Below are 23,575 nucleotides of genomic sequence, written 5' to 3'. Positions count from 1 at the left end.
CAGAAATTTAGGCTCCTGTGGGACTCCTCAGGAATTTTAGATGCAGATGCAGATGTGTGGGTATCTGTGCAGTGGCTGAGAGCCTTCCAGGGGAGCCAGCTGTGCTGGGCGGAGGAGGAAGCCACACCTGCGTGGCCCAGGAGGCGAGCAGCCTGCTAGCAAGGGGTAGGCTGTGAAGTCCTGTCCAAGCCCTGCTGTGCTGGGAGCAGGGATGAGCTGGGGGGTTAAAGGCCAACGTGAAGAGGAGTGCAACCTCCCTTGGCATGAAAGGGAGGCTGTGACCTGTGGGAAAGGGCTTTTTGTATGGGAATATTTTGCTGGCAGCTCTGGACATACTGCTGGATTTTTTTAAATCCCATGTGTGTACACTGGGCTGCCGTTGTCTCTGAAGCAAATGTCATCCCCCCAAAACTGACCTGGCTTCCCTTAATCCTCTGAAACTACAGCAGCTGACATGGCATCAGGGAGGGTGGTAGGGTGCTGGAGCCCTGTTCTGCAGGGGTTCTTCCCCAGCCATCACTGTGTTAGTACCAAAGCACCTTCTAGCAACATACCCAGGGTGCTGCAATCTCGCCGCCTCCATGGAGGTCAAATGTGCAGAGGAGCTTTCTAAACGCCCTGCTTTCCCAACTTCCAACAAAAGATGAGGAAAAGGAAAGTCTTGTGCAGCCAAGCAGAGGGGGCAGAGGAGCGTACACTATCCCCAAGTTCCCTTGGGAACCTGTTCCAGCCGATTTTGTTTTCTGTGTCTTGCAATCCCCATAAACAAGCTCGCTCTCTGCTGCAAAGCATTTGTCTCAGTAGGGTGAAGTTCTCTGATTGCAGCTTCATCCCAGAGACAGCAAGGTGCTTGATGAGTTAGTTAGGGTTTGAGTCTTGCTGGCTGCAGAGGGATTGAGCAGCCGAGGCAAGCGGCAGCAGCATTGCCGGGGCGGCTGCTGCAGCGCTCCGTGCCTGCACTCTGCTGAGCCGGCGTTGCCGGCTGTCAGCCAGCCAGGAGGTGGCGAAGGAGCCAAGAGCAAAGTCGTTCCTCAGAGTTAGGTAAAGTCAGAGCAGAAATTGTTCCTTTCAGGAGCATCTTCTCCAGCGGTTTTCCTTGCCTGCCAGCAAGACAATCGTGGTCTCTTGGATCTCCTTCAGCTCGCTTCTCATCGGCACGCTGGGCTCATTTGGGGAAAAGGCAGACTAGCAGGTGTGGATGCCGCTGTAGACGGCAAAAGACGGGCACAGTTCTGTTGTCGGATGTTGCAAGTGCAGGAGTGTGCATGACCCAACTGCTGGGTCTAGGGCTTTTCATAGAGAAAATGGGACCAGGCAAAAATTGTTCTTGTAAGAAACTATTCAACCTCATTTATGGTACTTGTGGGGAACTGTATGGTTCCTATGCAGTGTTTCCTATTTGTAGCAACGTGATCTGATTGAATCAAACCGACTTTGTTGCAGAGACCAGCCTCTCTCTTTTAAGGAGTGCTCTTTTTAAATGCCTCCCTTAAAAACCACCCATTGTGCCCGAGTGATTAGGAGAAACTTGCTGAGTTATGCAGAGCTCAGCTGTGCTCAGCAAAGGTCAAGCTGTGAAACTGTCATTAAAAATGTGTCCTAAACATAGAAGCATCGCTCCAGTCCCTTCTGTTAATGTTGTGCCCAAGAAGTTTGGTGTTTGCTTTGGACGCTGCAGAGTCGAGTAATGCGGGGCTTAGCCTCATCGGATTAAAGCAACTGATGGCTCTTGCCCGGAATTTGCGGACGCTGTCTAATGTGAGATGCTTTTAAATGCAATTGAAACCTATACTTACCCATCTCGTCTGGGGGAAAAAGCCTTGAAGGCGGATCTCGATTTGATATTCCTGAATGCTGCTGCAAGCTGGGCTAGCAGCAGATTGGATCATTCTTTAATTGGCCAGATTTTGCTGTGCTGATGCCACTTTGCATTAACCAAGTGATTTTTAATGTGTTTATCTGTATGCTGCCTGTGTGATGGGGAAACTCTGTTATCCCAGCTGGACAGTGTTTCAGTTGCCGGAGTTTTACCCACGGCTGTGCAAGATGTTAAATCTGGCTCTGTGGAGGCTGCCTTCTTGGGGCAAGAAATACGTAAAATTATGGAAATGAGTACGGACGTTAACCCAGACTGAAAAATAAAGAACCCCCAAACCTGCGTGTATCGGTACCACCTTGCACAGGTGGTAGCCTCCTGAAAACAGCGGTTTAGTGCTATAAGGGATGAGGCGCAGGGGAGACCCTTGTAAACTGAGCAAAACCCGGGGCAGAGTGCTCATGAGACACAGGGCGCTGCTGCAGGCAGGCAGAGACGGTCAGAAATTCCTCCTAGACAGGGCTGGGACGCGGCAGTGCTGCCCTTCGCTCCGCAGCGTGACAGTCCAGGGCCTCCTAGAAGCCTGCGCTGGGGCTGCCAGCCGCCGCCATCCCCAGACCCAGCTCAGGGACGGCTGCCAGGTTTGTAAAGCTTTTTGAAGCAAAACTGGCGCAATTTCTGAGAGCACAAAGTGGAGCTGTGGGGGGTAGAGCTCTCCTCCTCCTGCAGGCCCCAAAGACCTGCGTGGGTGGGCAACGGTATCTAACCCTCAGGAGCACGCCACACCGTGGGCACACTGCATTAAATTGTCACCAAATTTCACAGCTGGCCCGTGCCCACTGAGAGGGGCCAGGACACAAAGTGTAGAATTATGAGACTAGTTCTTGCTATTATTTGTAATTGTAGAATTATTTTATTACAGATTATTCTTGTAGTCTTAGAATGATTGTCGTATTAGAGATTATTCTTCTGATTCTAGGATGATTGTCTTCTTATATTCTTGTAATTCTAGAATTATTACGTATTATTCTTGCAATGTAGAATTATTTTCTTGTATTCTTGCAATTCTAGAGTGATTTTTAAATGTATTATTCTTGCAATCCTAGAATTATTTTCTTGTATTCCTGCAGTTCTAGAATTGTTTTCTCCTTATGTATTATTCTTGCAAATCTAGAATAAATTTATTATTGCGGTTCTAGAACTAATTTCTTATCCTTGCAATCCTAGCCTTAATTTCTTATTCTTACCATTCTAGAATTTATTCTTGCAATTCTAAAACTATTTTATTATCTTATTCTTTCAAATGTAGAATGATTTTGTCTTATCCTTGCACTCCTAGAATTATTTTCTTAGCTTATTCTTGCAATTCTAGAATTATTTTCTCACATCTTATTCTAGCAAACCTAGATTTGTTTTTGTGTCTTATTCTAGCAAATCTAGAATTGTTTCATCTTCTCATGTCTTATTCTTGCAAATCTAGAATTGTTTTCGTGTCTTATTCTAGCAAATCCAGAACTGTTTTATCGTCTCGTGCCTTATTCTCACCAATCTAGAATTGTTTTATCTTCTCGTGCCTTATTCTCGCCAATCTAGAATTCTCGCCAATCTAGAATTCTCGCCAATCTTTTTGTGCCTTATTCTCGCAAATGTAGAATTATCTTCTCGTGCCTTACTCTCGCACATCTAGAGCGATTTTATCTTCTCGTGCCTTACTCTCGCACATCTAGAGCGATTTTATCTTCTCGTGCCTTACTCTCGCACATCTAGAGCAATTTTATCTTCTCATGTCTTACTCTCGCACATCTAGAGCCATTTTATCTTCTCATGTCTTACTCTCGCACATCTAGAGCCATTTTATCTCCTTGTGCCTCACTCCCGCAAATCCAGGGCCCTTTTCTTACCTTCTCCTTGCAATTCGAGAATTATTTCCTCAGTTCTAGAACTATCTTCTCTTCCACCCTTCCACTTCCCCAACGACCCACCCGAAGCCCCATTCCAGCCCCCACCTCTCCTCACACCCACTTCTCCAACCCTCCGGCCACAACGCGCTTTGACTAATCACTAACACCCCCCCCTCCCCAATTACCGTTGACCAATCACCGTGCAGCTTTGCAAGGCAGCTCTCGGAGGAGACAGGCCGGGGCCGGGAGGCGGGCGACGCCGCGGGACGGGCTCGGAGAGCCCGTCCCGCGGCGTCGCCCGCCTCCCGGCCGAGGTAATGGCGGGCGGCGGCTGCGCGGTCCCCCCCTCCCCGACGGAAGCGGCGGCGAGTGACGGCGCCGGCGACCAATAGAACGGCGGCGGCGGCGGCAGCGGCGGCCTATGGCGTGCGGTGACGTGTGCGCCGTGGGGCGGTGGCAGCGCGCGCGCGCTGCCTGCGGGAGCAGCGGCGGCGGCGGCGGCGGGGGCGGCGGCGGCGGGAGGGCGGCGGGGGGCGGCGGGCGCCGCCGCCGGGAAGGATGCGGCTGCGGATCTACAAGCGGAAGGTGTTGCTGCTGGCGCTGGTGCTGGCGGTCTGCGCGCTGGCGCTGTGGGGAAGCGGTGGCGGAGGCGGCGGGCGGAGGCGGCAGCAGCAGCAGCAGCGGGGCGGTACCGGTACCACCGGGGAGCCGCCGCGGGTCAGCGAGCCGCCGCCGCGCCGCCCCGCCGGTAACGCCTCGGTTGCATCTCCAGCAGCGCCGTTGCTCAGTGAGAACGGGACGTTGAGTTACCGCTCGCTCGTTTACCGGTTGAACTTCGACCAACCGGTGCGGAACGCCGGGCGCTTCCCGGCGCGGTCCGTCGCCGCCGCCGACGTGGTGCTGGTGGTGCAGGTGCACGATCGAACCGAGCACCTGCGGTTGCTGCTGGAGTCGCTGCGGCGGGCGGCGGGAGTGGAGAACGTGCTGCTGGTGTTGAGCCACGACCTGTGGGCCGAGGAGCTCAACCGGCTGGCGGCGAGCGTGGACTTCTGCCCCGTCCTGCAGGTCTTCTTCCCCTTCAGCATCCAGCTCTATCCCCACGAGTTCCCCGGCCACGACCCCCGCGACTGCCCCCGCGACGTGGGCAAGGCGGCCGCCCTGCGCCTGGGCTGCATCAACGCCGAGTACCCCGACTCCTTCGGGCACTACCGCGAAGCTCGCTTCTCCCAGACCAAGCACCACTGGTGGTGGAAGCTGCACTTCGTCTGGGAGCGGGTGCGGGCGCTGCAGGAGCACGCCGGCCCCGTCCTCTTCCTGGAGGAGGACCACTACCTGGCGCCCGACTTCTACCACGTCCTCAAAAAGCTCTGGGCCCTGCGCGAGCGGGAGTGCCCCGAGTGCCAGATCATCTCCCTGGGCACCTACAGCCCTGTCCGCGGCGGCTTCGCCGGCCGTGCCGACAAGGTGGAGATGAAGACGTGGAAGTCCACCGAGCACAACATGGGCATGGCCTTCAGCAGAGACACCTACCAGAAGCTCATCGAGTGCACAGATGCCTTCTGCACCTACGATGACTACAACTGGGACTGGACTCTGCAGCACTTGACTGTCTCTTGTCTTCCAAAGTTCTGGAAAGTGCTGGTTCCCGAAATCCCCAGGATTTTTCACACAGGGGACTGTGGCATGCACCACAAGAAATCCTGCAGACCGTCCACCCAGAGTGCCAAAATCGACTCTCTCTTGAACAGCAACCAACAGTACCTGTTTCCCGAAACGATGAGTGTCAGTAAAAGGTACTCCATGGCACCCCTTTCCCCTCATGTGAAAAACGGAGGGTGGGGAGATATTAGGGACCACGAACTCTGTAAAAGTTACCGCAGACTTCAGTGAGGATCGTTCTTGCAGCCTTTTTCTTTTTGAGTTGTTCCATACTGTCTTTTACAGGCACACACGTGTATAAAAAGCATTTATGACTTGGTTTTTGCTTTAATATGAATAAACATTCTTGTAAAAGGTGTCCCAAAATAGTAATCTTTCATGTTCGGCAACCATGTTTTGGAAGTGGGTTCCTTGCTGCTGCTGGGCTGCTCAGAGCAGCATCACAGCCCCAGTGCAAAAAGTGACGGCCGCTGCGTTTACTGGGAGGAGGAGAGAACTTGTATTTAAGTGCATCTTTTCTGGTGCCGATAGTGCTCTGGTGTGGGGCTTTTCCCCCATCGTCAGAGCGGTGGTGCCCACGGTGCCGTGCTGGGGGTGGTGAGGTGCGAGCAAGGGGACCAAGCCCTCCCAAGCTCCGGCCCCGGTGGAAGCCGGGCTTTGCACGCTGCCTCCGCCGGTGGTACCGGCACCTCCTGCCATCCTGGTGGCCATCCCGCCCAGGATTGCCTCATGCCCGATACCTGCGTCCTGGTTTGGTTGCGATGTGTTGATGAATATATGAAGGAAAAAAAAAATCATTGTTTTTACTACAATGTAGATTATAAATATACAATTTTTTTAGTTCTGCTAAAATAAAATTCAGTTGTTTTGTAATACCAGAGAAGTTCTTGATTCTCACAAAAAGATGATGTCATCTCGTGTTGCCAGAAAGAAAGTCAGGACCGGGGCGGGGGGGTGTCTTTTCTTTAATCCAGAGGGCTGAACACATGCCATCACCTGCTCTAGTAGTGTGCATTTAACTTCATTAAATTTTTAATGATACTCACTAATTGAGGCAGAATAGAGTAACAAATGTGGGGCACAATACCTCTTTTGTTTGGATAAAAAAAAAGAAGTTTGCTTTCAAATTAGTCAGCTGTGTAAAGTGACCAGTAAAAAATATTGCTTTGTAATGGAAACATGCTGAACTGGAGCCGAAAGCCATGAACGGGAGAGAGCAGAGCCGGTCGTTAACATCGGACGCTTCCTCGCTGTGTTAAGTCTAGCGGTGCGGCTGCTTTAATGGCACTCCACTGTGAAGCACAACTGGTAGCAGCAGCACATAAGCAGCTTTTTTGTAGAAGGGAGAAGTATGTTGGAGAAAGGAAACGCTGTGCTAAGGTGACAGACACGCGATATTTAGAGGTAGATTTTATGCTGAGAGATTTGGAGAGAAAAAAAAGCTTTTTTTTAATTAGAGAAAATGGGGTTGGTGCTGTTAGGACTCTGGCTACAACACTTATGAACAGAAGGGCATGTAGCCAGGCTTTCCTTTTACCACCATTTGTCACCTACTTTATGGGTTGTGAATATATGGGTTAAATGTTCATTTGAGAGAGAGACAAGTTTTGTAAAATACTCCAGGTAGTATGCAGATGTTTATTTTTGACCGCAAGATGCTGCTTTTTTTTTTCCCAGGTGCAATTTAACTGCCACAATTTTGTACCAGCTTTGGTACTTGCTCCATTTTCATAGTTTTCACAAAGTCAGAGCTGATGCTGAAAAAGCCGTGCCTGTGCCTCAGCCCTTCGATACCTCCCACAAGGAGCTGTGCAACTGTGACAGAGCTGGTCGGGGCTAAACTTAACCCGGCAAACCTCTTGCCCTCCTTCAGCTGGGTCAGTGCTGCGCTGGCGTAGAGGGTAGGGCAGATGCTTTCGGCAGCTGTGGCTTCCGCTGAACTTATAGAAGTAAAGCTTACACCACATACCCCCACTCTAAGCATTCGCATTTAACATAGAAATGTAAGAGTAATCCCAGAGCAGCTGTGAAAGAAGTCAAATTTAACTTTCTTCTAAAGCACATTTGTGTCTTGTACAACTCAAAATAAGTTATTTCAGAAGCAGTGAGAAAGGGAACTGAAAGTTTATTATTATTAGATACCTTCTTTTGCTTATCGCACTTTAGAGAGATGACCCAGCAAACAGCACGCTGAAGCTCACGGGGAACTGTTTTTGAAAAGTAAATTAACCTGGATAAAGTGAATCCATTTTACAAATTGTAAATACTTAGTAGCAGACGTGCAACAAGAGAGGGTGTTTTTATTGTGCAACTGAATTTGTTCGGTTGATAGACGGGTATGTTTGGATGCTGTGTTCTGAAATACTGTACTAGGATGGAATACATGGTATAAATGTTGATTATTTCTAGGAGACTAATTAGAACTTCTCCATGTAATTAGAAATTTCAATTGATTGCTAAAGTCTAATCCTGCAGTTATCACAAAATGAAAGGTTTGAAAAATGATGAATACTGCTCATTTCTAGGTGGACTAAACACAGCAATTCCCAAGGGAGCCATTAGAAAAAGGATCTATACAAATACTCCCTGTAATGTGGCAAGGGACTAAGAAAGTTATACAAACAATAAAGATGCATTTTCTTCCACCTTCACCTGCATCTTTCTTGTAAGTAAAACTATTTGAGCCCATACATGTGATCAGAAAACTCAGACCCGTTAACTGCAAAAATGACTAACAACATACTTATTCTAAGTTGACAGGTAAACAAAACAGTTTCAGTAAGAACCTGTTTTCTGCTCTTAGCCCTGAAGTCACAAACCAGCACGTGGAAGTCACAGTAAGCCTCAAACAACAGAAGGAAATCCTAAAATAATTAAACTAGTCCAATTCATACAGCAAAAAATTCTGAAACGCAACCGGGCAGCGTGTTACGTGATCCCTAACGATCTGCACGCTCCCATCCTGCGCGTTCACTTCATGGAGAACCGGGGAGGCTGGTCTGCTGTCCGAGCTGCGCTGGCTCCCCTGTGCCGACCCTGCGGGCGCAGCCGCTTCATCCCCTTCTGCTTTCGCCTGCCCCTCCAGCAGAAGGCCCGCTTGTTTTTCAGAGTCTGTGGCCACGGCCGTTTCTCCTACTGTGACAGCACTTTCTAAATCTGGTTCCTTTCTCCTAGATTCGCCAGGAATCGCTGAACTGGTGTCAGAAGGTTCATGCTGCAAACAATGGTGTGAACTACAACCTACTTTTCCTATTGTTTCAGCTGTCGCAAAAGGCATGGAAGTTTTGCTGGTTTCTGTAGCACGTTCTCCTTCGACTGTGTCAGCTGCAGTACAGTTTGTTTCTGCCTTTGTTTGGGGGTAGTCGCCGTTTGTCTTTTCAGCGAGATCTCCTCCTGAGCTGCTAAGCGTTTGTTCTTTTCCAGCACGTTCAGAACAGACTGCTTCCTGCGGCTGTTGAGAAAATAAATGAATTGTTTTAGAGTTGGAACAGACTGGGCACACAAAACTGCTGTAAAGACAGGCCAAGACACCTGTTTCTCCAACGTCTACTTCCAGAAAGCCGAGTCAGTACGGTGCTGAGGTTTTCCTGATCTTGTACCACGCGTGGGAATGAGTGGCAGGGAGGTTGTTTGCCTCCCGAGGGTTTCCTCTGCAATAGGAAATGCTGCTGGGCCGCTGCCAAGTGGCCACGGCCTCTGTTGCAATTAACAGCAGGGAAGACCGCCGACTCACCACACCCTGGGCTGTTCTTTTCTAGAACTCAGGGGCCACAATATCAGCCAGGGGATCTAAACTCTCATTGCAAGAAGTGTGTTTGAACCTTGCAATTAGGAAAATTACCGTCCTGTTGTATGTGAAAGGTGTAACTGGTAAGTGAGCTGCCTTTCTCAATCGGCCTAAGTGAGTTAATCCAGGAGTCGCTGCGGTTTGCCTCAGGAGGGTATGAACTTTGAGACGTAGTGCTGTCTAAATAGCAGTTACCCAATTTCACCATTAGCTATTGGCTGCTTTAGCAAAAAAATAGCTGGTAACTCGTATGTCCCTATCAGTGGACAGTCAGGATCAGGTGGGCATCTGTCCAGGAGCAGCTGGATTCACGGATTCAAAGACTGAGTCGCGCTCTCATGCACCCAGCCCTCTCTGACCCCAAAACCACTGCTCACTCCAGCAAGAAACAAAAGAAACACTAGTAAGTCCTTCTCAGCACTGGATGATTCTCCCACATGAATGCGTGAGTAATTTAAGATATCTTAGCTTCCCTTTCTCAGGTACCAAAACATCCACATTTGCCCTCCAACAACCTGAATTCTAAATTTTTATGTACAGTCCACACTAGCTACAAAAGTTAAGCCTGTCAGGTAATGCTGGAGCCACTATCTTTACCGTAAACTCCTCGGTCCTCCAGCGTAGTTCCAGAGATCACATGCTTCATCTGAACTTGCCTTCCAAGAAGCTGTCTACACATTAACTTTATCTGCAGTCTCCAGTTTATGGCCACAGAAGTAACCTGATCGTCCCTGCATATTACCTTTCCATGTTTCCTTTAAGAAAAGTTTTAAATGGATTTCTGATGCAGCGTCTACCAAGAAATCCCAGTCGGTTTGGGGTTTTACCTCACATTTTCCTCTTTACAAAACTAAGGTTTTGTTTTCTTCATCTGTCCATCTCCTATTTTGCAAAGGGAGGTCATTTTAATCCTGTGGCAGACCTCAGAAACAGACCACCTTGCATCCTTTATATAGACAGGGTGACTGAGGAAGAAGGGTAGCCTGAATGAGACCTTAAACATTACAAGCAGTGAATTTGAGACCAGCATTTAAGATGAATCGTCCCACGTTTAATTATCTACACAACAGGAAACAACCAAGTATTCGAACACTTGGACCGAATAAAGATAATGAGACCCAATTCTTCACAGACAAAATCCTCAAGGTTTTCTCTGTCTGTGTGACAAGGCAGAGGGAGTGAAGCAGTGGCCAGGACTGAGCAGCCTCTGTCCATCCTAAGGAGCCCTTTCCGATCCCCGCTCCCAGCAGCCAGGTTCTTTGCCTCTCCACTCCCTCCTGACCCCACATCCTCCCAGGTTAAGTTCACTTCTGAACACCTGGAAAGGTGTCTGTGCAAAAGACGGCATGCTTTAACCCTGGGCTCCAGTACGTGAACCCAAACTTTTGGGTATTTGAAGGATGTGGATTATTCACTTCTTTATTCCGGTTTTGTTCTGATGACATCTGCGATGATCTGTTTGCAGCACATTGTCATCAGCTCTGACCTGAAAGCACTTAGGGTCCCTCTGAATGAGGGATACTAGGTAGTTACTTGGTAATTTTTTTCTTTTAATACCAGTGAGAGGTTTAGTGTGTGCGTGCCATGCTGTATTCCTGCAAGGAGAAAGCACTGTCTTTAATGATTGTATTGCAGTTCTCCATCTTCCCAATGAAACACAGGAGTTTTCAATCCCTTGCTCACATTAAATGGCACAAACATGAACCTATGTTTCTAAAAACTGACACTCATACTCGCAAATACACCCTGCTCCACGGTTTTCCCTGCTATATCAAGACAAAACAGGAACAAAGGTGTTTCAGTCAGATTTGATACAATCTTGCTAACATACATCAATCAGTCAGCAATATGTGCTACTGCCAGAGAGATCCTTACCTTCAACCTGATTTGAATTCTGTCCTCAGTAACATCAAGCACTTCAATTAATGGCTGACTTTCCAGTGCTGATTGGGAGCAAAGGGAAGGGCATAAAACAGTGCCTAGAAATCCATCAACGTTTTCTTCACTGACAAACGATCTTTCCTAAAGAAAAGAAAGAGCAGGTTATGTTCTTTTCATACTATACTTCAGCGGTATTGGAGCAAGAAACTCACTCCAAAGCAAGCCAGGACGCTGATTCACAACACAAGTTTCACAGCACACTCATGTCTCAATAGAGAAATCCTAAGTCAGACATTCGGAAGCGATGAGGTGAAATGAACTGAAGACCAGTGCTTAGCTCATTTCGATTTAAAGTACGGCTCTGCATCATACATAAAGATAAAAGAAACATATGTTTTCTGTCTTTCGAGATGTGACAGATAGATTTAGACTCCCTCTGAGGAATGGTTTGCACCAGCATTGTTCTGCCGCCGTCACCTCTCTTCACATCAGGAATGTGTTACGCCTTTATGGATTTGTTTCAGTGTCTTACTTTAGGAAAATGCAAACACCTCCTTGGACTGTCATTGCAGGATCTTTGAACCCTCGGGCTTCAAGATCAGACCTTCTAAAGCAAAGGCTATGAAACGTGCATGGCTATATCCGTTTCACATGCAGCCACGGAGGCTTCTCAGATCTCCATTAAGGCAAGCGTAAACACCAGTTGGAAGAAACAGAGAGGTATCCACAGTTAAAGACGACAGTCTGGGACATGTTTTGAGGCTGTTAATATGCAGGTTCACAAACAATGTGAAACACATTGCTACACGTTTAAAGATTTAAATCGGTTACAGGTAATTAAAGGTCCTAAAATACATCCTGGAGGGGCTGTTTCATAAGAACTGCAGAGCTTCCCTGTCCTCATGTTCTTCCTAAATCATCTGCTGTAGGCCGCAGGTAAGGACGGACGTGGGCACAATAAAAATGGTCTAACCTGGAGGACTATTCTTACGTTCTGTGAATTACCTTTCCTGTTTACCAATTACACAGTTCATTGTAAATAGCAGGGAAAAGTTGCAAACCTTCTACTTTAAGTCATACTTTTAAATGTCTCGGTCCAGTTCTACCCTCTTGTCATCCCAATGAAAGTTAAATTCAATTATCACTGACATCTTGCGGACTGAGAAGCAAAAAGGCAATTCTGCACATTTTTGGCCCCCTGTGGATGTAGCCTTATGCACAGCCAGATGCCGCACTGTGTCTAAGGTACAAAATTTAACGGTCATCTTAAAAAAAAAAAATCTGTATGGGAAAAATAAAACAGCATAGTATTTTTTCACTATTTAAATTAAAGATCACAATATGAAAAGTCATAACACACCTATTGCTGGTTTTCAAAACCAGAGGACTGAATTCATTTTCTATCCAGAAAGATTACAATCCAGGCAAACGTCCAACATGGGATGCTGAGACAGTTTGTGGAAAGATTAAACTACAGCAGGGTTGCCCTGACAGAAAACCCTCGAGTAACATACCTACTTCTTGCATTTTTGTGTGCAAAGCCTATAAGTGCTTATTCCCTCGTGTTACGTCCTTTCTTGCCTGCCAGAGAGCGACCCTGCCAGTGCTTTAGGCTTGCAGAAATATTCTGCAGAGTTGAAGAGAAGGCATCAGAGTAAAGAAACAAGGGAGGGAGCATAGATGCAAAACCCATGCAGCGCTGAAACTCCCACAAGCTCATGAACTAGATCGCTGGCAAGGCCTTGGGCAGCACAGGAGATACTTGCGGAGGTGGGAATGTATCGCTTTGCCCACGCATCACAGCCAGAACCGCTCAACTTCCCTTCTGCGGGGTTTTCGGCACACTGCCGAGTGCGATGGCGGTTCAGCCCATCCTGGTATCCTGCCGTCGCTTCGAAGGAAAGTGCAGCAAAGCACCCTCTGCTCCAGCACGACGACTTTCCTCCCCCAGCTGAGAAACTTAAGTCACCTGCCAGTAATTCACCCTGAGCTGACACCTCCACTCCTTTCCACTCCATGTTTTCATTTTAAGAGCAAGAACATTTTCCTAAAAGAGGCCAGTGTTTGTTACTGTTTTTCCTCCAAAATACCTGCAACAACATCTCCACATCTCAACACCCCGTTTGGGAAAATAACTACCGTGGGTTTTGGGGCTCAGCAATCTTCCTTTGATTCTCTCTCCTGGACTACTGAGACTGTGAGCAAATCTCTTTGCCTCCATTTTTCCTATATAAAATGAGGAAAATAATTTTTTTTTCCTCTGAACCTGCATTTGTTTTGTCTAGTTAGACAAAGCCTTTTGTGACAGGACTCTCTTACTGTGCATTTGTGCTCTCAACAAAGTTGGTACCTGACCTTGCTCATGTCCATAAGCAGCGTAACAATAAAAAGAAATCACAGGTACAGGAATCGGGAAAGGAGATGCTTGAAAAGCCAACAGGTAATGAAAAGTTTTCTGTTAGGTCTAAATATTGCATAGATCGCTTTGTCTGAAGCGACTTTAACCACAGGGTCACTTGCAGACGCTGCAGAGCCATTGCCTCGAAGTCAGCGCCGTGGTGAAACAGCAGCGAAGGCAGCACTCTGCAGTGGGGCTCAGCGCCCGGCATCGCACGAAACACAGGAACGGCTTCATGGAGGTATTTCTGAAATAGCAGGAAACAGTTTACACGCACCAAAGCAGAGATACAACGAAGAAAACCGGGAGGACCCTTAGGAGAGCTTGAGCTTGAAAGCTCTGTATAGAAACTGCCTCCCCAGGTCAGGGATGCAAGTGCCAGCGCTGCGCGTCAGCCGTGGCTACAAGAAGAGAGCAACAGCCATTCATCCTCAATGCAAAGATGACTTTGCACTTTGGCAGCAAACCCAATAAATCTTTCTGAAGGTTTTTTCCCCTGATTAAAAGCTAAATAATTTATTTTCTTCACAGAAAATACTGTTAAAAAAGAAAAACTGAATGGAAGGTCTATTGATCAGTACTTTACAGGAGGATAAAAAGCAACTGCTTGTGACAACGTTCCTACCATTTTGACTAATTACTACAAACCAATTTGACCAGGTTTCAGACCAGCTCGACACGGTATTCCCAGAGCACTACACTTACATTTCAAGTAAGTACTTAAAACTTCATCACAGCACTACCCAGCGGCCTGCCATAAATCACGGACCTTGTGCTGTACACACAAGCAATGCTGTTTGTTATCAATATAATGATTATCATTAGCCTGCTCAGACAGCCAGGGACTGTAATTCAGACTTTGCATTCACGGTGAGTATACACTGAAGCATTTATATTACTGCAGATGTTATCAAAGCACAGACCTTGGCAAAAAATGATTCAGGAATTTATTTTAAAGCCTGTTTGCTCTGGCTTGGAAGAGCAGCAAAGGACAACCATCTGCAGATGATTTCAATGACCCTGTAAAATAATTCTTCAGTTTAAACAGTTTATTTTCTGATATTTATGATACTCTCTTAGCAACTTAGAAGTAAATTTGTTTTTCCCTGCACATACTGTCATCTGCTGTTTGGTACACATTCGTTTTTCCCTGTGACTAAACTGAGACCAAATTAACATAAACGTTAGCAGGAATGACTTTGGTTTCTAGAACATTTCATCATTCCAAACCGTCCTTGTATCGCACAGCACTGATAGCGCATAGCGGCAGCGGCCGCAACACCGGCAGACACAGCACAAAGCCGGTGCCCCCACGGCTGCCCTTAGCACTCAAATAGTTTGTTCTGCATTGCTTTATCCAAACTCGTAGCCAGTTACCATCCAGGGTTACCTCCCACACAGGATGCAACAGTTTTAAAAGCGGGACAGATTTCAGGCTTAAATTATTTGCATGTCTTCTGTAATGAGAAGCTGATGCCAATATGAAAAGGGACTTGGATCTAGGGATCTCCTGGCCTCTAGGTTTGTAGGGTCCCCTTGCAAACCAGCTCGACGTGAGAATTTGAAGCTCAAAGCTTTGCTGAAGGAAAGTACCTGTACTGAGGGTGAAAACTTTTATAAGGTATTCATGACTGCAAAGATTAAACAGAGCTTAATCAGTAGGTTAATAATGTTTCCTGACTTAACTGTTTTGTCTAAGTACATTATTCCCATAATGCATCTACCAATTAAAGGCCTGCATCACAAGAAGCGTGGCCAGCAGGGCGAGGGAGGGGGTTCTGCCCCTGGGCTCCGCTCTGGTGAGACCCCCCCTGCAGTGCTGCGTCCAGCTCTGGGGTCCTCAGCACAGCAAAGACGTGGACCTGCTGGAGCGGGTCCAGAGGAGGCCACGCAGGTGATCCGAGGGCTGGAGCACCTCTGCCCTGAGGCCAGGCTGAGAGTTGGGGTTGTTCAGCCTGGAGAAGAGAAGGCTGCGGGGAGACCTTATAGCAGCCTGCCAGGACTTAAAGGGGGGCTACAGGAAAGCTGGAGAGGGACTTTTTACAAGGGTGTGTAGTGATAGGACAAGGGGTCATGGCTTTAAACAGAAAGAGGGGAGATTTAGATTAAAGGAAGAAATTCTTCCCTCTGAGGGTGGTGAGGCACTGGCACAGGTTGCCCAGAGAAGCTGTGGATGCCCCATCCCTGGAAGTGTTCAAGGCCAGGCTGGATGGGGCTCTGAGCAACCTGGTCTGGTGGAAGGTGTCCCTGCCCATGGCAGGGGGGTTGGAACTAGATGATCTTTAAGGTCCCTTCCAACCCAAACCATTCTGTGATTCTATGATTCTATTTAGTAATTTGTTTTATAGCAGAAGCAAACTAATTATGTTTCTCAATGTCGTTTGGGAAAGAGATTACTTTGAAAAAAAATAAAACAATAAGTTTGTTCTGTTCTCCTTTTCTGTCCTCCTCTGACCTCCCAAAAAACTTGCCAAGAGTCCTGAAATGCTGAGCACAGAATTAACTGAACCAAAAATAAACTTTTGTAGGATTAGAGCACAACAGTCCCAGTTTCTAACATCGTCTTCTAAGAAGTGACCCCTAACTATTACATTAACTCTTTATAGTAACTCGGAAGTTGAAAGTTATAACCCTGACTGAAGTGTTCAAAGAAAGCATGTAACACAACTCAAGATAGCTTGGAAATAAGGGCAAAACCTAGATGCAGCAGTACAGCTAGCTGGACTGTCCCAGCCGGCTGAGATCCAGCACCTCTGTTTGGATTCGTGAGCGTACCGCAGCATCCATTCAGCTCTCCGCTACAGATTTCTCCCTGAAAGGTGGCATAGGCTTAAAACATCAATGTATCCTACACTTCCCAACACAGCTCTCTAGGTTTCATGCTTGGTTGACTCTCAAACCAAGAAACACATTTATCCACAGAAGCACTCATTCTGAGATCACCGAGCACAAGGACAGCCCCACCGTGACACCAGGCAGCGTGCCCAGGGCAGCACATCTGGCCCACGGCCCTTTCCGCATGCTCTCAGTGCTGGGAGCAACGTCGCTCTGCCACCCACAGATGACTTCTTTTCCAGGGAATACGTGGCCTCTCGGCAGCCCCACGCCAGGCGCGTGTCCAGCATGGCTGGAGAGCACAGGATCTGTCTGGGCACAAAAGACCTGACAACACATACAAGACAAATACTGTGTTCAATTAGATAACAAGAGGATTAATTACAAAGACTGGCAGTCCCTCTGTTGTAAAGACAACTAAAAATAATATTGTTCCCATGGCTTTTTTTTTGTGTAAACAGGTCATAGCGGGTGTTTGTCTTGGAGGAGCTGCCCCGCAGCATACCTGTTGCCAAAGCAGACTTAAGTCCAGGGGTTGGAAAACACCACGTGCAGTCGGTGTGTGCAGCGAGCAGAGGTCACAGGGCTTCAGCGTTATTTACCGGCTGCTTTCTGAAGGAAAAAGCAACAAGAGCTTCGAAAGAATCTCCTTCACAAGGCGCTGGTGGCTGTGCCAAGCAGAAAAATCACCCACCTTGTTTTACGCTCAGTAACACGCCCATGTAAAACATTCTCCATCAACATTCACATAGAAGTTAAAGCTTTCTTATCGCTATGCAATTCCCCTTTAGATACCGATGTTAAGTATCCTCACAAACAGCGTAACTCATGCTTTGTTCAAACCATGAACTAATCAGGAATGTTTAGTATAATATTTTGCATACTGTAAATGTTAAAAAACCATAATCTCGATGCACAGTAAAGCAGAGGAGACACTGCTCCCTGCTGTCCCCTGGAGCCCCGTGGGGGTTTACGTGAGTTAAATCTTAATATTCTCCATAACAGAACATGGGCTTTTGTTATAAAAGGGATGGACTGACTGCAGCGGTTCCCTCCCCAGCGAGGGGGACCCCAGGAGGGAAGCGCTGACCAGGAGAGTGAGCAGACATGCTCTGAACAAAGTCATTTCAGTCCACTGAGAAGGGCAGGAAGGGCGTGGATCAGCATGAAAGGGAATTATTACTTTAACCAATCTTTTTCTAATCACATGAAAATGAGCACACACAACCCAAAAACTGCAGGCAGAATTAATTATCTACCAAATGCGTTTCACATGCTAGTATAACTGAGCCTCCAAGTCTCAGCAGTTCAGATACACCCACCAGAAAAATGGTTTTTATTTCTGTTAAGAATCGAGCATTTAACCCCAGGAGACCAAACATTAGAAGAGGGTGCTTTACGAAGGCATGATTTCATTAGTTGCCCAACTCCAGCTCTGACGTAAACCAGGACATTCTGGGACATGTTGTTCTCAGAAACCTTGCCTGGCAGGCTTACAAATTGTATTAATGGTCATTTAACTCTCAACCATTCTTTTTCATCCTTTACTTCCTGGGCTCTGTTGTCTTAAAATGAAGGAAGAACTCTCCAATGCAGGAGTTGCCTAAGCTTGAGCTCCCAGGATTTAAACAAATGGAAGTGAGAAACGTAGAAGGCATTAGTGGATGAACTGGGATAAAGAGTAATGGCAGGAGCACAGCCCACAGCTGGTCCTTCGAGGCAAAGAGCAGACAGTGAAGGAAACTTCCTCAGGTCATGGGTCTCTATTCCCCCTGGAAAAACAGGGCCTGGAGCGAGCCCTGCAGGAAGATCAACGCTCCGTGGTCTCTGGTACAGTGATTGAGCACGAGGCCAGTGACAAAAGATTACTTTTAAACCCCTGAAGTATGTGACCCTGGTCCATGAAGTCCAAAGTTAGAGGATATTTATTTTTATAGGATTTCTGCTCACCATAACAAGTGTGTGAATGTTAGGGTTAGCCAAGGAGCGAAACTACTCGGAGAGAAAGAGAAGCAATGGCTGCAACCGCTGATAAGAAGTTAGGGCTCAGAGTCAGCAGAGAGCTCACTATCTATTGTATGGGAAAGGGGTAAAATGAAAACAACATCAAGAGCTACCAAATGAAGGAATACTTGCAATGACACAGTTAAAGCCCGGGGAGGACTGTTGCACTGTAAAGACTTGCTCAAAATAAGCACTTGCTGGGGTGGGAATTCAGACTGCTCAGCATCTATGGAAACTGAGCTCTAAATATATCGTCTTTCAGCACGGGGATTCAAACGTATCTGACTACAAAAGGAAAACCAGTCCTTGAAATTCTGTTTCAAGAATGGTGTCCTAAGGACAGGCTCAACTCATTCTTCTACCAATAGCTGTATCAGACCAATTTCCAACAAGAAGAGAGGCCAGTGCGATAACAAGAACATCACAAGCACGCAAGGCAGGGCTGTGCAATTACCGGCACCGTTAACCATTCGTGTTGATCTGGGCAGAGGCGCACAGGCAATCAAAATCAAGCGATACGCGCTGCACTACATCACAGTCCAGGGACGGGGCTGCCGACGAGATGCGTTCTGCTCATGCGGTGAACAATTATCGTAACACATTTTCCTGGCTGTTCGGCAAGTTAATGGGAAACAATTACGCAGGCCGCCCAACGGGGTACTGTAACAGCCACTGTGGCACAAGCCATCGCCGAGTTGGGCAGATTTCTGAAGTATCTAACCCAGCGAGGAATCTGTTCCCTGAAACAACACAGAAACCCTTGGTCTCCAGTAAGAAGCAACTTCCCAGAAGACAGAGGAATAGGAATTTCCTATCTGTAAAAAAACACCAGCCTCTTCTTTTGCTGTGCACTATCCTCTGGCAATACTACTGTGGGGGAAGAGATTACAAACAAGCAGACAGCAGCGTGACTGGGAGGTGCAGGATAAAATTCCTGCTCACCTAGGCCACCGAAAGCTCCCTGAAGTGATTAAGCAGGGCGCTGCTACTGTGTGCGTTCCTAAAACACTCTTCTGTGACTGATGTAACTCCTTGCAGATGTCAATGCAAGAACCGTAGCTCTGATTTACAGAAAGAGATTCAAAGCAGAAAAACACCAGAGATGACAGCAGACAAATTGAAGAAATCAACATAAGTAGAAGAGAAGCTACCACGAGCAAATAGTTAATGGACAGAAGACAGCATATAATAGTAGCTCTAATTAAATATTAATTTTTCTCACTTCACTCTCAGTGAGTGCAGCTATCAGCACTGGCACAGGCACTTTTGGGAAATAGCACAGTTAAAAAAAGGCAAACAGAACAAATGACTTCAGACTATTTCAGCTGCTTCAATTTGCAGGCCCAGTATCCAAAAGGACCCCAGAAGAAATCAATCTTTTTTAGCCTGCTACATGACTGAATGGCTGGGAGGCCTATGACTAAAGCCAAATCTCCTCCTCCTCCTCCTCCTTCACCCAAAACATGTTGCAACATATAATAAATTCAGCGCATTCAAAGATTTTTTAACTCACAAAAATGTAATATTGACCAAAATCCCATCACTGCATGCCCTTTTAACAACTTTCAATCAAAAGATGTTCCCTCAATCATAACAACGACTGCACATACCAAACACTTTCAATCATTAGACCGAGATCAAAGCATGCAGACATGTCCATCAATCACAGTCCTAAAGAGATAGTGCAGCAGAATTTCCTGTTCCTGAACTGAATTTTCAGCTATATCCCCACATAGAGTCAACGAAAGCTGTCGTTTTCCCTCAAAACCTGCATTTAGGCCTGCATGCCATAAAACAAGCAAGCACAGGGACACGCACCACGGTGCGTGAGGAAAGAGATGGATATTCGGACTATCTGAGAAAGCAGATAAGCACCTGTAGTTCCTACCCCATGCCTCCTGTACCTATGCAGAAAACAGGCAGCAGTTTGCACGATGGCTTATTTGACATCGCATCGGCACCCAGTACTTGATCACACCAATTAAGAGTAGCGCCGAATGTTTCGTGGCCCCACTTGCACAGACTTGCAGGCTCCTGGTCCGGTAAAAGCAAAGGAAATGCACTGCAAACAGTTCCGTGTAGGTGGTTCTCAATAAATTCGTCATCTTCGATACTTATCCAAAATGATCAGCTCCTCCTTCAGAGGAGTTGCTATTACAGGAAGTGTACGCTGCCTGCTAAATGGGAAATACAATGTGAAGATGCAGCTGCACATATGCTAATTGGATAAATATCTTTTGGAATCCAGCAGTATTTTCTAATTGTAGGGATGGAGCAATTCAGATACTCCAAGGCACCATCCCAGCGGATATACTTTAAGCCTGCCAGTTTTCTGGACGTGCACTCCCATGGTACGTGATCCAACCTGCAAAGGATGTTATTGTTCTAAAATAAAGACAAACTCAAAATCACATGGCTGAAAGGTTACACAAGAATTGTGCAGCCTTAATCCCTGCTCATGATAAATTGTTTGAAGCTCTGAGCTTACAGAATAACGTAGTTCTCCACAAAACTTGTGTGAATGCTTCTTGACAGCAAGAGTGCTGAGCATCCCTTTGCGGGGACGCTGCTAGCTCTCAGCAGGCACGCCAACCTCCTCCCACCACAGGCAGCATCGCTGCCTAACGACCCATAAAATAATAAAACATCTCAACTAGAACCATATTCAGACTGGTGAAAAGATTAAGAACTAGCCCAGCAAAATAGCAATTGGCAGCAGTCCACAGCTGCGGTTTGCTGTACTACTCTGTTTGAACAAACAGGTGTTCCTGCGGCTGTAAGTGGGATTTCTGTCCTCAAACACAGACACAGGCACACGCCACTCACACGTCTGCATTTCATGACGCTGTATGCATGTGCGTGTACGTCTGGTGCATCATAAACATCTCCTTTCTTCATGTGAATAGGCTGCACGAGCAATTTAGCCTTAAAGGCTAACGTGAAGGACATTGGACAGGCTCCGTTTTCACCCATCATCAGAATTTCCCTTAGAAAAAAATCAGCGCAGGAGGCAGAAGTCATTTCAATTCCAAGGACGAAGATGTCAGCTCCGTGACGTGACCTTCACACTGCTCGTACAAGCCTAGCGCTAATTAGGTCATTCCACTTACATCCGGTAACAGCTCTCTGAGGGAAGCAGTTTCCGTCACTCCCAACTTCTCCTGAACTCAGACCGATAACCTAACAGCTCCCTGAGACATCATTCATAAACGAATCCAAACAGCAGAAGTCACACACCGCAGCGAAGCGGTGGCACTCTGGGGAGCGTGACACACCAACCCTGCCATTTTGAAGCCGTTACCTGCAGAGCAGAGGCGTCAAGGCCGAAGCAGAACTTCTCCCAGAGCCCGGTGCTCCCGGGGGCCTTGGCGAGCCCGACAGCAGCGTTGTGGGCAGACACGCTAACGCTGGTCTCGGGGGACGCCAGGCTGTTTGCGGGAGGAAACTGCAAGAAGAGGGCATAGGCGCCAGCGTCACTGGAGAAGCGCAGGCTGTAGTGGTTCGTGCCCACGTCCCCGCTGAGGCTCTGGGGCCGGATGCCGGGCACATGCAGGAGCAGGCTGAGGGAGGCCTCATCCTGCCGGCACTGGAAGGGAGGGCACACGGCGGCCTCGGGGCTGCCGGAGCCCCGGGGAAGAGCCATCTCGCCGGGGCTGCCCTCTGCGGCCGGCGGGGCCGGGTGCTCGGGAGGGCACGGAGGGGCCTCCCCGCCGGGCGCGGCCGGCTCGGGGCTGGCGCTCGGAGCGGGGGAAGCGGCGCCGGAGCGGGGCGGCGGCGCGGGGCGCTGGGCGGGCTCCCCGCCGCCGCACGTGCTCCGGGCCGCGCCGCCGGGGCCCGGGGGAGGAGCCGCGCCGCCGCCCGCCTCAGCCGCCGGCGGCTCGCCCAGCCCCTCCGCACCGGGTCCAGCGGCCTCCTCCAGCCCCTCCCCGCCCGGGCCCAGCGGTTCCTGCGGGCCGGGCCGCGGCACCACGGGCAGCGTGACCAGGAGCTGCCGCTGGGCCTTGTCGAAGGCGGCCCGCCCGCGGTCCTCGTCCACGTCGTAGGGGAGGCGGAGGCGGAGGCGGTAGGCGGGACGCTGCGAGTCGAGGCGCAGCTCCCGGCCGCGGATCTCCAGCGCGGCCTGGGCGGCGGAGCGCAGCAGCGGCAGCTCCACCGTCACCACCAGCTCCCGCGGCACCGGGCTGGGCGCCGCGTCGCGGCAGCACCGGTAGTCCTGCAGGTCCACGTAGGAGCGGTGCCGGATGCTCCAGCGCGGCGTGGTGGGGCCGGCGGGCCGGGCCGCCGGGGGGGCGGCGGGCGGGAAGGGGAAGGGCGAGGGCGGCAGCGGGGAGTCGCCGGCGGCGGGCGGCGGCGGGGCGCCGCCGGGCAGCGGGGTGCGGATGACGGGCGCCTGCGGGACGCCCTTGTACTTGGTGCCGCGGAGGACGGCGGCGTTGGCGCGGTCGAGCTGCACGGCGCAGTGGCGCTCCACGGCCTCCAGCGCCGTGTCGCTGAGCAGGCGGCGGAAGCGGGCGCTGCGGGCGGCCAGGCGGAGCGCCGCCGGGTGGAAGACCACGTCGTAGACCAGGCGGCGGCGGCCGCCGCGGCCCAGCTCCTCGCGGCCCGGCGCCAGGCTGTAGGGCAGGGCCCAGCGGTGGCCGCCGGGCTCGGCGCGGGCCTGCGGCGCCCCGACGTGCGGGTTGCTGCAGACGTTGAGGTAGCAGCGGCGGGAGCCGGCCTGGCTGGTGCGCAGCACGTAGCCCGCCGCCGGGTGGACGAAGCGCACCTCCACGCCGCGTTCCCGCTCCAGGGCCGCCACCTCCTCCTCGTACAGCCGCCGCTGCTCCGGGTCGGCCAGCTCCGCCGCGTACTCGGCGAAGAGCGCCCGGAACTGCTCGTCGCGGAAGGCCCGCTGGAGCCGCTCCGCCTCCTCGGCGCTGAGCTCCAGCTCCTCCAGCCGCCCCGCGCCCGCCATGGCTCCGGCCCGGCCCGGCCGCTCTCGTTGCTGTGGAGACGCCAAACAAGATGGCGCCGCCCGACCCCCCCCCCCCCTCCGGCCAGTTGCTATGGAGACGCCAAACAAGATGGCGGACCCTCCCCTCGTGGTCTCCCCCAGAGTCCGATTCCTCCCCACTTGAGAGCCCGTCCCCTCCTTTCTCCTCGGTGGCTTCGTGCTGGCTCTCAGCCCTCGCCCCTGTCTTCCACAGGGGTGGGTCTCCACCGTCTCCCCGTCATCCCTCTGCAAGGCTCACACTCCCCCGTCCCACATCTGGCAGAGGGTCAGGGAACGCACGCAGAAGTGCTGGCACAGTCTC

At 49.5% G+C, this 23,575-nt stretch overlaps 2 protein-coding genes across 2 annotated transcripts; one reads left to right on the top strand and one right to left on the bottom strand.

The window, feature by feature from the left end:
* Positions 1-4,199: 4,199 nt before the first annotated feature.
* Positions 4,200-5,734, top strand: MGAT2 (alpha-1,6-mannosyl-glycoprotein 2-beta-N-acetylglucosaminyltransferase). The gene has a single exon (XM_072865520.1). It carries the CDS (start codon positions 4,276-4,278, stop codon positions 5,605-5,607), a length of 1,332 nt encoding a protein of 443 aa, XP_072721621.1. The 5' UTR covers positions 4,200-4,275; the 3' UTR covers positions 5,608-5,734.
* Positions 5,735-6,974: 1,240 nt separating this feature from the next.
* On the bottom strand, positions 6,975-23,246 carry DNAAF2 (dynein axonemal assembly factor 2). Its single transcript, XM_072866008.1, has 3 exons — positions 21,583-23,246; positions 11,039-11,185; positions 6,975-8,827 (listed from the first exon to the last, which is right to left on the bottom strand). The coding sequence occupies exons 1-3, from the start codon at positions 23,233-23,235 to the stop codon at positions 8,255-8,257; spliced, it is 2,373 nt and encodes a 790-aa protein (XP_072722109.1). The 5' UTR covers positions 23,236-23,246; the 3' UTR covers positions 6,975-8,254.
* Between the last annotated feature and the right edge of the window lie 329 nt (positions 23,247-23,575).

Source organism: Ciconia boyciana, chromosome 6, assembly GCF_034638445.1.
Source record: "Ciconia boyciana chromosome 6, ASM3463844v1, whole genome shotgun sequence".
Lineage (NCBI taxonomy): Eukaryota > Metazoa > Chordata > Aves > Ciconiiformes > Ciconiidae > Ciconia > Ciconia boyciana.
This window is presented reverse-complemented; position numbering and strand designations above follow the sequence as displayed.